The 16,608-nt window shown below is 36.4% G+C and overlaps 1 protein-coding gene across 1 annotated transcript in view; it reads right to left on the reverse strand.

Moving 5' to 3' along the window:
* Positions 1 to 1,296: 1,296 nt before the first annotated feature.
* The window catches only part of PRDM6 (PR/SET domain 6), a 70,808-nt gene continuing 55,496 nt past the window's right edge, over positions 1,297 to 16,608 (reverse strand). The window contains exons 6-7 of the mRNA XM_057433305.1: positions 7,954 to 8,130; positions 1,297 to 1,887 (exon numbers count right to left, since the gene is read on the reverse strand). Coding sequence (XP_057289288.1) covers positions 1,773 to 1,887; positions 7,954 to 8,130 — 292 coding nt within the window. The 3' untranslated portion in view covers positions 1,297 to 1,772. The remainder of the gene's footprint in view (positions 1,888 to 7,953; positions 8,131 to 16,608) is intronic.

Below are 16,608 nucleotides of genomic sequence, written 5' to 3' on the forward strand. Positions count from 1 at the left end.
GCAAAGCTTTGGAAACTTCAGATTCTGCAGTGTATTTTCTGCAATATGATAAATGAACATCCAAGGATGTCTCAGATTGTACATTCTTTTTTACATGTATTTGAATCTTACTGTATGTTCTTTTTCTACTTGAGCTTTTTGCAGAATTCATAAATGGTCTGAACCTGTTATTATATTTGTAGCTGATTCTGTCTAGCCCTTTACAGAGTTGGATACTTAATTCTCTACATATTTAAAATCATCCCCATAAATGTTTTTAAAATATTTAATATAATCAACTGAGCCCTTATGAGCCACCCAGCATTTCAGTTTTGGTGCAAAACTGTATGAATCTGTTTTAATCCCCATAATCTCCACAAATTTATTTTGCAGTTTTACCTTATGATATAGCATGACCTCAGAACTGTTTAGGTTTGCTTCTTGTTGATGGTTTGGGTTTGGTATTTTTTGGTGGGGTTTTGTCATTTTTTTTCTCTTTTTTTTTCTTTTTTTTTTTTTTTTTTTTTTTTTTTACATTTTTATCAAACTACAGCTCTAGCATCAACACAATCAATATATAAACAAACACTGCTGGTCTCTAAAAGAGAAAACCATTCTTTGATTAGACAAAGTCAGGAAATCTGAAATACATCAAAGATAAAAGCTTGAAAAAAGCCAATATGGAAACTGTTAAAATGAACCAATGTAATGATATCTGAGCTTTTTACATTGATGTTGGGAATATTTTGGCACCCTTTCATTCACGACTGCACCAGGCAAATTTCCATGAAGTTAATACATACTATGAGGCCTCCAAGCCATTTACAAAGTATGTGAGTTCAGATTTAGCTTTTGTTTTAAAGCTCAGCCCAAGTATGTTGAAAGTTTCAACTAACACAGGAGCATTTTCAATTTGATACAAACCAACAGAGTAAAAATATCAATGGTCTACAGCCTGGACTTCTGGTCAGTTTTCCTGCTAGGATTTACACATAGACTGGAATCTTAAAAATTTAAAATACTTTCGACTGCTTCTATCTTTCATAACTATTAGACTGAATTTGAGATTTCTATTAGTTTAATATAGCTTTCCTACTGGCTTCTTTATATAATGTATGTTTGCAGATATATAACATTCCTTTTTTTATTATTTTTTTTTCCCAGAATATCTATGCCAATGCAATGCGGTTGAGTGAAACTACTTACATGAAAAAGTGCACACAATGTGAGGCATGAGACTATGGAAATGAAATGCCCTTTGGTCTGAGGAGGATGATACTGACCCAGATACAGATCACTTCCCATCCCACAAGCAATTTCTATTACAGCCATGTTAAGATCAACTTAGCCCAGCCCAGCCAAATATATGGATTACAACTGGGTCCTTTGAGTCATGCTACAAAAAAAGATGTAACAATAAACAAGTCCATGTGCATTCTCAGTCATAACTACAGGCAGAAGAACCCTTGAGAGATTCCTCACTTTGGCATTAAACAACAATTATAAAGGCTTTTAGAATTAAAACAATACAAGGTGGGACTTGAAATGTTAACAGTCCCAAGTAACTTGTCAATTGAAATAAGACTTATCCCTAGTCATAAATAAATAATCTCTTTCCTGGTGTCACTTCCATGCCAGGATCAATATCTCTTAACATCTTACTTATTTTATTACTGCTTTTGGTTTTCTGAGACTGATTGAAAGTTGCTCAGAGGAAATCTTTGCTTTTGCTTAAGTGTCCGTGACATTTAATCATGACTTTCCTTGCAGTTTAATTCCAACCAGTCAATCAGTTAATCCACTTCAATTGATTCTGTGCTCTCTGTTATTGGCTTGCACTCATTGGGCATCCTCTGGTGTCGACTCAGCTGCGTGGCTTGTGTGAAGCTCCTCTCACACCTCTCGCACCTGGTGAAGTCAAGAGAGAAAAATGAGACCGAGGAGCTGCGCTGGGGGTGGAGGTGGAGGGGGTGATGGGCTTGGTCTCATCCTGCCTAATCAGAAGAGACACTCAAAAGTGGCTTCAGATTTTACTGGCTCAAGAGGTTTAATTGGTGGCTACTTCCAAGGCCTTGATGCCTATGATGGGACAAGGCCTTTCTGATTCCGAACAGAGGAATCTGTCAATAGACAGGGGGAAGGTGATTTCTCCAGAGAGGCCTGTCCTGCTGTAGCTCTGATCACTGTCAGCTCAAATAGATAAAGAACAAAAAGAGATTTTTAGGAGTGAGCCATCAAAGAAGCAGCCTGTCTGCAGTTTTCTGCTCTGTAACCCCTATGAGAAATTGATGACAAATAGAATTTCACCTTCTGCTAATTTAAAATCTACAATTGCCTATTGGAAGAAGAGAAATCACAAAGCAATAATTGTTCAGAGTGAGAACAAGACAAAACTCTTTGTTTATCTGATCTGATTATGCAATGGGGTTCATTTTAAATAGGCACATAGAGTTAGTGGTCACTCAATTATCTGAAAGCATCCACACTATGTGAGAAATCTGTGTGTTGAGCAAGAACTTGTAACAGTCACCAGTGTTTGCTTCACTGTCTTTTATGCAGTCTTTCTACCCTGTCCTTTCTTTAAAGAACCATAATCTGCAACAAAAAACAATGTGTGAACAAATGAGCAAAGCCATTGAATTTTGGAGGAGATAGGATGTGGGTTATTTCTACCTTGGGATGAATCTTCCATCCCTGCTCTGAAAGAGAATCTACTGTATTTAATCTTTCAAATAGCATCCTCTTAATTTGCATTCTGAACACTAGACAGGGGTGTTTGATGAGTTGCAAATATGGATACAGGAGATTCTTCTTGTATTGTGCTCACTCCAAAAGCTACCTTTGATATAATGGTGTGGTGTGATCTTTTATCTTCAAAGAATATTATCATAAAAGCATCACTAAGATGAATTCTTCACCTTCAAAGGAGAAACGAGGAAAACAAAGGGCTCAGCTAATTCATATTCATCTATCTCTTCACTGATGCAAATGATAAAAAGTGACCTGTCACTGATCTAACTGCTTACAAAAAAAAAAAGATAAAAGAAATATATTTACACACATGCATAATTGTGGAATGTTCTTCACAGTAGTAATTTTTAGTAAGAAAGTTCTGTTTCAGGAACATTTAGCATAGACATTACAGAATCATTCATCCAAGCTACTGTACCAGTCTAAAATGTCAACACTTCTAAGCTGTGTTTCTTTGATTGTCTTTCATAGTGTATTTTTAGCAGTCTGTTCCACTGTTAAAAACTGCACTGTGATCTTGACAAATGTAAAATGTCAGCTTTAATGTATCAGACCTATCAGCTCAATGGAAATAACTCAGAAGTATTGATTACTTAATGATTTTGGGGGTATTCATTAACATCTATGTGCAGATCATCTACTCTCCAGAGCTCCTGAAGTGCTGATGACACATTAGTGGACTGCTGATTGTTTATTAGAAAACTGATTAGTTACTGGATTAGTGTGTCAAAATACACTACCTTTCATTGCCTGACAAACTTGCAAATTACTGTCTTATTTTTATATACATATATATGTATCTATCACAGAGACATTAGAATCAATTTTAAGGCTGGGGGTTTAACTTTGTATGAGATATTGCCATAATTTTGTTATTTTGATGTCCACAAAGACAAGTGCCTTGTTTGATGAGTAATAGGCTTGGATCCTTGCCTGAGCAAGCTGTAAATGGTAGAGTTGCAAAATAACCTACAAAATCAGGTGTGGTAACACTTGATTTCTAAATGTCTGGCTAAATAAATGAAATATACTATATCAGGATGCCATACGTGAATCAAAGTAACACTATAAGGTGGTCAAAACATAGAGCTACTCATTAAAAAGTAGCTGGCCATGAAACTGTGACAGGCCTCCTTACTGTTTCTGGAGCTTGCCTGGGAGGCTAGAGTTGGGCACTGCATTCACTCAGACCCTTACATCGTTCTTGAAAGCAGAATAAGGCTCACTGTATTACTTTCAAATGCAAGTTCCTGACCTTTATCTACAAATTTCTTCTGCCATCAGAGTGCTCTAACTTCCCAGCTACAGGCTGTTCCAGGAAACACTCATGCAGACACAGAAGGATGCTAAAGAGAGACCAGAAAAGAATAAATCCCTTGTTACAAGCATCTACCCTTTGGATGGGAGAGATGTGGGTGCCAAGTATTGCTGCCGGTAAGGCTATGCTATCTGCAGTATACAGCCCCTAGAAAAATTCTGAATGAAGCCTTTGTAAGGCACCTAATTCCCCTGGCTTTCTCATGTACACAGGTAACCTTCAGATAGTACCTAAGATGCTTATTACTTTCTAGGCACCTGCATAGGATGTGGATGGTGTTTTCAGGACAAATAGTTTTGGATATATAAGTGCCTAGCTTACAGGCAAGGACATGTATTAAGCTACTGCCTTCTCTTTTCAATGTGTCCAAAGAACCTGTTGCTGGATGCAAACGGATAGGAAAGGTGAGGATGATAGTGTCACAGCAGTTGGCACAACTATCCCACTGTAGGTAGGAATGGTAGTAAAGCAGCAATATTTTTCCTTTTGAGCTATGATGTACAAAACAAAACCCCAAAAGCCAAAACAAACAAACAAATAAAAAAGAAAAAGGGGGGGGGGGGGGGGGGCGGGAAGCTGAGATGTCACTGCAGGTACAACATCTATTTTCAACCTGAAATGAATGTTCCCCAGTTTTCATTTCAGTAAGAAACAATAAAAAACACATGGGTTATCCCAGTCTGAAAGAATCTTTCCTCTAATTCTTTTGGGTTGACTCATGAATATTAGATGTTTGCATAACCCTGGTTCTGCAGACAAGTTCCTCAACTATTCTTTAATCTTGCTGAAATGGAATGTATTTGGAGGGAAGAATTTAAAAAAAAATGGGATGTACAATAATTTTCCTTTCTCTCCTACCTTTTAATTTTTTTCAGAGCTTTGTTCCCAGACTAGCAGCCATAGTGGAGACTTCAGTAAGATAAGAATACACAAAAACTTTACAGTGGTGAGGCTGACTTGATAGCTTGTGATGACATGAAAAGAAATCCCTTCTAACTGGACCTGCAGTCCAGGCAACGCAGCTAAAGCTTTGACTGCAGATAACCTCACTCAGCATCGTTATCTATAATGAAAAGCAAATAGAAAAAGTCTTCCACCAAGCATTCAGAGTTGCCTAAGACCTACAAAGAAAATGTCTTCTCACAGAAAAATCTTTTTTAATCAATCAGACCTCTTTTAGTCTTTCCAGACCTCTAAAATCATTATTTTATAATACAGTCACCCTATGTTCACCATTTTTAAAAGCAGCTTCCAAAAGCAATATACATGCAAACGTACACTTAGTGTTTGACATTGTGTGCTTAATCCATGCACATTCTAACTTGTCCAAATGCCACTTTACAAGCCTGTCTTATTGCATTAGAAATGGTGAGATTACATTCACAGTAGATGTGAGTTAACCATCCAGCTAACTGCCCATTTTCACCTATGAAATTGGTTATACCTTTAAAACTATGTCTGTTACTTTAAAAATAGCTTATTTAAAAATAATTTAGCGCTACCCATGCATGCTTGTTCTGCTAATAGTAAAAATATTGTTCAACGGAAGTATGTACATTACCATAAATACAGACTTTAAGAAACCTTATCTCACAGGACTTTTCCTTTTTACACTTTTTTGTTACACTCAAAACCCCTTTTTAAACAAAGATTCTAGAACTAAATTGCATGAGCAAGAGCCAGAAATCTTGTTCGTCATGTTTACAGTTCTTAAAATTTGTTGATTTTATTTTCACCCTAAGCTTACTTAATACTGTGTCTTGCATGATGGTGGTGAGACATCAAGATGAGCTGCTGCTATCTCTTTTTCCTCCAGCAGAGAGGGTGGATTAATTTATGGACAAGTTTTCTACACCTTCTCTCTCAAATGCAAGCAGCAAATCTGCCCTCTTGAACAGCTTGCAGGATCAGGGTGTATACATCCCCTTATCTGACTAGCAGGGATTGGAAGATCTGTAGCTTCAGTTTTAGCTTCATGCGAAATGACTAGTCAACTTACTGCAAATACTTCAACAGGTCTTCCAGGAACTGGTACTTTACTGTTTCTTGAGTTTAAGGAATAAACTACATAAAAATCTTGCAAGTATGAAATTATGCCATACGTTATACAAAAAAAACATAGATCATCCACATTTTTTGTTGCTCTGCCCTGCAGCTTCAAGATATATCCCAGAATACTTAAATACTTCAGCATAAGCAGGGCAAAGCAAACAAATTCCAGATCAATGGTTAATTGCAGTACATACATTATGCACTTTCACAAATGAAATTGTGCAGTAGTCAAGGCCATTTTGGAAAAGGGGAGAAAAATAACCAAACCAAACCTGAAAAATAATGACTCTAAATGGGGCAAAATAGCAGATCTATTGGAAACATGACAAAAACCAGGATGTTAAGGAAAAAAATTAAGTGGAGTCAACAAGGTTACACATAAGTAACACCTTTACATTAAAAGAAATCTATTTTCCATTTTGACCTGGAAACCTCTTCCATTAATTACTAAAATCTATTTACACAGCAACTAGATAAAATCGATCTGATTGCTCACACTATTTTTGGCTCATTTTCTACGGGCTCTGAGCATGCAACAAACTGGCTCTAGAGGAGTCAATGTTTAGATGCTCTGAGTTTCCATGTTTTGCCACCTACAAAGCTATCCTAGCTACTACTTCTGGCATGCAAGCTCTTCTGCTCTGGATATGACGAATTTGGTTCCTGGCTCTGTCCCCTTTCCCCAAACAGAGACATGTACAGAAGCCATGCTTCCTTCCAGCCATATATAGAGGCAAAGCGTCTCTACTGGTATCTCTACCAGGCTTGTTATGAGGGGTTCTGGCAGGCCCCATGGCTGAGCTCTCTTACATTAACCAGACCGAGAGCACAAGACAGCAAAAGTAGAAAAGAAGACAAACACAGAAAAGTAGATGGAGGACAGGCAGACCTTGGAGAACTGGGAGAGACACACACACCTTCCTCTACATGTATTCTCATTTCTCGCCGAAACACCAGGTAGCTTCCGAATGAAGTGATATCAATACATTACACATTGATATCAATACATTATTTTTCTTCCAACGTGGAATTGTTCCAGGTAAAACATCCATAAAATTTGTGCCTGTCAGTTCAGCAAAGACATGGGCACATATATGGAAAATGTGTATTCTTGTATTGAAGAATACCTGCTGTTAGGTAGGCAAAATCTTGCATAGCAGAAGGTAAAATCTACCTGGGCCGGCTGTGTTATAATTGGAGGTGAGCATAAAGGGAAAATTATTTCTGAGATGCAGTTATGTGCTTGGCTTTAATTTCAGTAAAATACAGAAATAAGCAGAGTCTGTTTAATTAAAAAATATCTTGACCAAATGACATTTTTTTTCCTGTATCAAGGACAGCTGACCACTACCAATTTATTACTATGATCTTATCAAACTTATGCCACAAGCCAGAGTTGCATTTTATATGCAGTGATTCTGAGACTAAAAAAAAGATGGACATTTCTACCCCATATTTGACCAGACCCAAACTAGCTTTAACGTGAAGTTCCATCTACCTTATCATGTAGACATGAAAGAATCATATGAATGTTCTTACATCATAGCCTGTCCCAGTTCTTGAGTGTATTTTCAGCTATGGTTCTCTGGCAGCAGCTTGTCATTTCATTAAAAAATCAAGTTCTCATCAGAGGACAGAAAATGGTTCAAGGCTAGCAAGGCACCCAGACCCAAGCCTGGCTTAATTCTAATTTTAGCCACACCACTAAGAGTAGTTATATCTTGTGGTCTGACCTTGGCTTTCAAGGGAGCCTCTGCTCTGTTCTGGTGAGGCGCAGTGATGCTAGTGAAAAGCAGCAATGCATTTCCCTCTCTAATCTCAGCTGGCAAAGGCTGTTGGCTTCAAGTACTTACTTGAAGGGCTTTTCCCCAGTGTGTGTCCGGATGTGATTGTTGAGTGTTGTGGCACCAGCAAAGGCACGACCACAGTAACCACACTTGAAAGGCCTGTCACTGGAGTGTGTAACTACGTGGTTCCTCAGCTCTGAAGGTTGAGAGAAGGACTGGGAGCAGTGACCACACTGGTAGGGCCTGCAGTGGGAAAGAGAAACACCATGCCATCAGTGCTTTCTATTGACTTGAGCAGGAAACTGTGCAGGCAGGAACATCTGCTCTTCCAAACAATTTGCAAAGAGAACTGTGGATTCAGCTTTCTTGGGAGACACCCAAAGTTTCATGATCTCTTTAGCAAATGTGAAATGCTTGTGCAGGAATTGACTGAGAGTCTGTGAGCATCCTGCTCCACAAAACATAATTCATCAAGCTATGAGCCAGCATTACACGTACTGCCTTATTTCTCTCAAACTCAACATGGTACTCCTTCATCACAAAAAACTCCTCACACATCTGAACTAAGAGACTCATGAAACCCTCTGTCTGTTGGTGCCAGCTACAGTCTTACCTACAAATGCATGTCTGATTGTAAAACCTATATTGTAGGTGGATTCTGTCACTATTTAAATTCTGTCACTAATTAAATACTTCATATTGCTCTGGAGGAATCTAGGTTTTCTGAGATCACCTTTTTCAGTGAGAGACATTGGAATAAATAATCACCATGTTACAATTACCTTTCCATTTTCTTACTGCTATTGAAAACATTTGCATCTAATTAACCCATTTCTCCCATCCAGACTGAAAACACTTCTTTTTATGACCTTGAAATGAAACCCAGAACTTAGGTTTTCAACACCACAATTTGTTAAAAACAAACATAACAAACAAACAAAACTGACTGATATGTTACAAATTCAGAATCATCACAAGCAGACTGCAAACACAGAAAAGAAAGGATACAGGACAGCAAAGTGAAACAGAACTACTGAAATGCAAATACCATTTGTGACTAAAATAAAATGTGAGGTAACAATGTATATATATTTCTGTTGGGTAAAAGTGATTTGCTATCAACATCCTACATGGCTCTCTTTCTTTTTGACAATTCAATTAAGTTACCAACAAAGTCCAACAATCTCATCAGACTTTTTGTTAAGAAAATTAAGATTTTTTTTCTAGAGGTGTATTAATGATTTCTACCCTGTACAACAATGTAAGTCAGAGCTCTTGATGTCTGCATTTCTAGAGCACATGGCCAACTCCAGCTTAATTGCTCTCTCTTTAATAAATGTGTATGCTTAAATGGCTGGAAAACAAAACTAAAAGGAAAGAGACAATGGTGACCAAGCATGTACAATTCAATTAAGTGCAAAATAAAGTGAACTATCTCATTTGTCAAGTGAACTGCTTAATTGTGGCTACTTGCATCAGTGAACACAAATACTATTATTTTACAGCGCTTCAGAGCACTGAACCCTGATTGTAGGATTTTTTAGCTTGATTAATAGCTCAGTATTGGTCAATAACTCAATAGCTTACGTTTTTAATTACTTACATTTGAAAATCTAACTGCTCTCCAACAAGTTTGAAGAAAATATATAAAAGCTGTGGAAAGGTTACTTAACCTAGATGCTGTGGCCCTCAAAAAGTATATGAGATATGTAAAACAATATTTTAAGAGAAAAATAAATGATAAATATGTTTCTCCTACTGGAAGACAAGTAGTCACATGCACAGTCTTCTTATTTGAAGTGTGCAGTTAATTTGCACACAAAATATTTATTGAACTTGAAATGAAAATTCAAGAGATGCTAGAACAAAGATGATTTGTGAATGCAGGTTTATTTGTTTGGATATTTTCAAATAAAACACTTCTAAGCAAAAAAGGACACAGTAAGATATTCTGTATCCAAGAAATATTGATTATTTTTTTTTTAACAGTGAAAGGGACCATTAACATCTATTAGCCTCTGGTTATCTATTTTTAATAGCTACCATAATAAAAGATACAATACTGTATAAAACCAATTAATCTTTTATTTTTTTAAGTCAATGCAATTAATTTCATACAGGGAAAAGTCACATGGTAACTTGTCTGTAAATAGCCAAAATTCCAAACCAGTTATAACTGAACATTGTTGATGCCAAGTGAAATGTTTTTACCCCCTACATTGGCTCAAAACTTATTTCTTGTTTACAAAGGGTATTAATACACATACTCAGAACACATTTCACTGGTTGATGCTCAAGAAAAAGAGATGTGTAAAAAGTCAACTATTGCTAGGTCACTTTGTATTTTTTCTATTCATTCATATCTCAGGAGAAAAATTATTAAAGAAGTTACCCTTCTCTTTGCAGGGGTTGCATTTCTCCAGTTGATACCGAGGCAATTCTGATTGATACTAAAACGTGCAGAATAAGTAATTTTTTCAATCTAAATATATGGTATACATTAAAAAAAGCTCATTTTAAAAAGTTAGACTATAAATGCATTTAAATACTATAACTGTTTTAAAGTGCTGTATCTAATTTGCACAGTTGCAGATTCAAATATGCCAATTTTTGATGAGTTTTGGATACTTTTATTTTTTTCCAAGAGCAAAAGAAATCATTCAATAAGTATAAAAGTTATCATTTTGTCCTCTGTTAACAATTTTGCTATTCTCTGAAATTCTTCTTGGCAGAAAATGAAATCAAAATGTTTTTTAAAAAAATGAAAGTGTTGCATAAGGACTGAACATCAGCAATGCTTGGTTCAGTGAGTACATCGGCACAGGCAAAGCAAGCCTGTCTTTGATGTAGCAGTTACGCTACATCTTCTGCCATCACTTTGGTCTGCACTAAAACAACAAATTAAGATGGTGACTTCTTTATAGTAGAGGTTTGCAGACAGAAGGAACAGGGACATAATGACAAAAATGGTGGTCTTCCTAAGCTGTGTTTTAAAGACGTGCTGCTAGACTGAATGCAATCCCAGACCAGAAAAACTCATTTCCACTGGAATAACAGATCATATTGCACCTTCTTGAGCTTTAAGGTATCTATGTGTGTATAAGTACAGTTGTGTCACAGTCCAGATGTGTGTTGATGCTCCAGAAAATTAATGTTCAAACAAAATTAACACTTCATATGTGAAACCTACATAACTACAATATTCCTTTGCAGAGGTACAGGCAGATTAGCAAGCATGAATGAAATCAGTTTGATGAAATAGGTGTGCCAAGCTCTCAATGTACATGCTGACTACATGAAGAAATATTTTGTTCTATAAAAAACTGTTCTTCAGCAGTCACGAACATAGTTTTGAATGTGTCCATCATTGAATTTTTTACAAAGGATCTTGTGGGCTCTTCCAGATGATAAAAACCTTCTCATATGGGATTTTTCAGTTACATTTAAGAACAGCTAAATTGATACATAGCAATGTGCAGAGGAGAATCATGTGCTGACAGCCATCAAAAGCAGTTCTAATGTTTTTCCTAAAACACCAAGCTACATATTTTTCTAGTTCTCTCTTTCTGTCTGAGCTTAAAGAAAGGAAATCTACTCACCTAGAAGAAAATTCTCCTGTTAGAAAAATTTACACTGTCATCATTAACCCCATACACCATTAATCAGCTGTCTACGTTTACTTAACACATAGACACCACCAGCTTTTTCTAAAGACTCTAGTCTTACAGCCCCTGATTGTACTATGGCCCACTATAGAAACATAGACCATTTAAAGGGAAATTCAGAAAGGGGTAACTATAATGCAATAGTTTTCAGGTTTTGTAGTTAATTTAGATCGTAAGCTTTTCCAAGTTTTTCAAGTTACATTCTTAAAATGAAAGCAGTCGAGAATACATTTTGCTCCCTAACTTAGCTAATCTCTGGAGTGATTTTGCTGTTTGGATATGTCTTTTCCCGCCTTAGAATTTTCTCACTTTTGTAACTGATTTTTTTTCTGGGTGAAAGTACATAATGTATAGGACCAGTACAAAACCTGTGTTCTCCTATGAAGCTTGTTGAACCTCACAAAACCTCATGCTTTCAGCATGTTAAGGGATAACAGCAGAAAAATCCATATCTTTGCATCTGGAAGAGCTGCAGACAGGCAACTGGACATTTAGATTAATTCTTTTTAGATTTTCATTTACCAAAAGTGACACAGACTTTAAATATTTATCTTGTACTATTCTTCTGCTGAACAATATACTTTCCAACTTCTTATTTGCAAGTACATCCAGCCAATATAAACTTATTTTCTACATTGTAAATTATTCCTGGTCTGAATTATTAGAATCCTGGAAAACCTTATAATTATTTTCTACTTAATTTTCTGATCATTTCCTATATGATGAACAGGTTTCAGTGAGACATCTTCAGAAGTGATGTTTTCAGAGGCATATGGAATCCTGGCACAGTCCTTAATAGAGCAATTGTTTGTAATGGTGAACTCCTGAATACCAGTAACTCTATCATTGAAACACTGTTAGATCAGGGAAACAAAATAGCACATTGCTGTAATTTCTTCACCTTATAAAAAGCTAGAAAAGCACTAGCTAAAAGAAGAGGGATTAACACACACTTGAAAGTGCTTTTCTCCTTGTTGAGAACTAAGGAGTAAAAAAATCAATTCGATTCATGTCATGGTCTCAAAGCATGGGAAGCAGGGCTCCCCTGAAGCCAGGGCATGGTTTTACAGCATGACAGAGGGAAGGTTGTCACAACACAGCCTGCGCAAAAACTGAAAGCAGGGCACATTGAAATGGGGCCAGCAACAGCTTTCAGGGCAAGGCCTGTGTACAGCACAGCATTAAGAGGAGAGCTACAGCCAGAGGAGTTAGGTCACAGCTATCCTACGGAAAGGTAGTTTCCAAACCTTCATGAAAAGATTTTGTAAGAATAAACATTAAATTCAGCATGATGTTTACATTTACTGAGCAATATTGCATAAGCACTCCATAAGTAGAAATAGACAATTCTTGCTCACAACATTTAATTTTTTTTAGGTCTGTTCTGGGATATGTTTAAATTAATTAATGGACTTGGGGAGAACATCAAGGTCAAAGACACAGAACCTGTAAAGGAAAAGACAAACACGAAATGTTCTGATCCATGATATGGGGAAAAAGATCTACTAAATTGGCAATTTTAAACTTCAAAGTCCTGGTTTTGTTTGGGTTTTTTGTTTTTTTTTTTTTTTGTTGGTTTTTTTTTTTAAATCACAATTAAAAATTGAGGTGCTACTCCAAAACACAGGTACAATAGTATCTTTTGAGTAAACAAGTACAAGGGCCAGAAAACATCCACAGTCTACCAGGTACAGACAGAACTTATAGAGTGGATTTTTCCTCAAATTATCAGCTTAAATACATGGCAGTCAGTGAGACTATATATCACAGATGTAGAGATTGTATATGAAAATATGTCACAGACAGCTCTTGAGAACTGCAGCTATCTGCTTTTCCTCCACACCAATACATCCTGAATCTGGTGATCATGGCGAGAAAGAAGAAAGATACCATTAAAAGAGACTGTGTCATTATCAGAAAAGTGGTTGCTGATTAAAAAAAAATAATGAAATTAAAAATATTGTTCTAAAAATGATTCACTGTGATCAAAGGCTTTCAGTTACTCCTTTCTGGAGACACCTCAAATAGGATTGTTTGGCATTTCTGCAGTGGCGGAAGAAACAACAAAATAAATAAATAAATACACAAACAAATGAATAACTAAATAAGAAGATGAAATAGATTTCTGACTTCTGCTTCAATAAATAGGTGCTCAAACTGCTTCAGCCAAGGAAAGGCTTAAAATAAGTCCTAAAGGATCTGAAAGTCTCAGAATCAAACTCTTGATGGATTTAAACCTTCATTTTCCATACTCACCCCATACTCAGTTGCCATTAATTTTGAAGACAAGCCCTACAAAATATAACAATCTCCAAATATAGATTATTCTAATAATTCTCCTTTTTATTCAGAATTGATTAATTATTCTTTTATCTGTTAAATCATGTGCCTGCTAAATAGGACCATTTCTTTCTTACTGCCTAATAGAATTAAATATATTTGGCCTTTTTTTATATCTGCCCTCATTCAGATGTTTTCTGAATCTAAGTGGATTTCAAGTATTTTTTTTTTTTTTTTTAATTCCTCTATCCCCAGGTAGTCCACTTTTCTCAAATTTCAGCCCATAAACTGGATTCCTTGATAGATTCAAAAATGTTTTCCCCTGCATCTCTTGCGGTAGGTAATCAGTATTGTTGAAAAACAAATACCAAGCAAGAATAGATAGTCTAAAGACATTTCCTAGAGATGATGGGCTCTGCTGCTTCAGTCACATCAAAGAAACAGCGGCTGGTGTAGCTCACAAATTGCTGACAATAAATGGTAAGCTGTTCATCAGCCAGAGCGGTGCTGCAGATGTTCTTGAGAAAATACAAAAGAGAATGTTGCACCCAAGACTTCAGGCTGGCAAAAACATATCTTGTCTCCTGGAAAATTTGTACAACACCTCAGGAATTTTTCATCTGGAGAAATATAGTATGTTTAAGAAACTGAAGACAACTGTTTTCTAGCCACTTTATCACTAAATAGCTGATCTACTGGTACTCACTAAAAGACAAAATGCTGCCTCTGATGTAAGAACAATATGTAATGACTTCTAACCAGCGATATGACAATGCAGATCCTAGGGCAGGTAGGATCTGCAGTAACTGTTATTCTCATAATTTCACATACTGAATTAATTGCAGTGAGCTTAAACAAATTCATGTGACTGATAACCCACAAAATGCTCTAAATAAACCTATTGGGAAATGCTTTTACAGGAGTTACCTTGGTGGTGCACCTCGTGGGAACAAAGGCATTACAAAACTGGCCTCTACAAAGAGTCTGCACAACTTATTTAATGAAAACATAAAGATGTAAGCTATTTTTCAGTACAGAGGTAACACAGGTGTCACAAATCAAAACACTGCAGTATCTAGTATTTATGCAGCAGATTGATTCTTAGAGTGTATTACAAGCTCATTTAGGTTTTATGCTCACATAACACAAAATAAAAAGTTTCTTAAGAACAGATTTCACAAAACACAGGAAGCCAAAGAGGAAATCAGCAGAATTAGCTAGTATCAATATTGAGAAAAAGACATTAGCTTTTATCTTTTAAATCTTCCTGAAAGCTTCTGGGATTCAACATACATGTCTCAGAGTCCTTACTTACGACTTCTCCACCACAATTCTCCCCAGATCTCCTGGGTCCTTTCTCTAATCACCTTTTTCTGTCTTTGCTCCTGGGGGAACTGACTTGTCTTCTGATATAGATAATTTTCCTACTAGGCTGTAAGGTATTCAGAGCTAAAAATGCTCTACACTTTCTTGTTGAAGCTGTTCTGCATGTGTGGGAGAGACAAAACAGCAAGATAACATGAATCAGTAACCTACTAATGAGGGTGTTCAATTCTATGGGTGAAGACTTAAAATACAGTGTGTGTTTCAGGCAGTATTTGATACAATATACCTAGAACAAAATAAATTACAAAAAAATCAAATCTCTCACCTCCAAAATGACAGACCTAATTGGAGGATTAAACTACTCTCATTTTCTCTGTCTGGCAGAATGAATATTTATCCCTTATAGTGCAGAAAAGCCCCATTAGGGGATATTCTTCTTGCATTAACTATTCTCTGCAGCTTGGTTCTTCATGAAGGAAGAGAGAGGTTCAAATGAGGGAAAGGATGAAATCTAAGCATCACACCTTGCTAGGTGAGTCACTGAAAAATTATGTGGCAAAGCCTCACAATAGACTTCTTCTAGACCATCTAATGCAGCATTTTATGATTTACAGTATGCTTAGAATGCTTTAATACTGGAAATATTAGAGTTCATGAAACTTAGTAGAGTGGATCTTTCAGGACCTATACTCTACATTATGGCATTTAAATTGGCAGTCATGTCCTACAACTTCCTTAGCATGGCATTTGTTTCTCCCAAGGCCAGAATCAATTTCAGAAAATGTTGGAAGGGCTTGTTTGCATTCACAGTATTATCCACACTTTAAATTCTATGAAGATTTGCCCTTAGCATGTTTGACAATTCTTGGAAAACTGGATTTACAGTTCAGTATCGCCACATGACAGAATCACACAAGCGTATGTGTACACGTATATATATAATCATGTACACAAAGAGACATAGACATGCATACGAACATACACACAGACTCTCTGTTTACTGGTTTTTGGCAGTGTTTTGGTTACATGTAATTCACAATTAAATGCTGCTCTTAGAACATTCTTCTCCAGAGGTTCAGCTGTTCTGCTCATACCTTCTTCACAGCTGAAGAAGAGACAGCCTTGTGCAGCCTTTTTTATTGAATTAATTTGATTTTTACCTTTTGTCCTGCCAGCTATCAAAATTGTCAAATAAACCAGCTTTGATTCATAAATAACGGTTCCATTATATTTACTGTGCCACCAGTCAAAGTACCTGAAATTTTAATTCACTTGTTCAGCTAAATTTCACCCTCAGCTCACGGCCATAAAATTCTGTATTGACAACCTTTCAAACCAACTTTGACTCTGAGGTATCTAGTCAACATTTTTCTTCTGTGTGGATATTAGTTTATTGAATAAGTGGCATCTGTTTTCCTCCACATCACTAGTGGAGCAGGTATTTCCTTTT

Source organism: Pezoporus wallicus, unplaced genomic scaffold, assembly GCF_028554395.1.
Source record: "Pezoporus wallicus isolate ANWC-B61680 ecotype Strahan unplaced genomic scaffold, APGP_CSIRO_Pwel_v1 contig_4055, whole genome shotgun sequence".
In the NCBI taxonomy this organism is placed as follows: Eukaryota; Metazoa; Chordata; class Aves; order Psittaciformes; family Psittacidae; genus Pezoporus; species Pezoporus wallicus.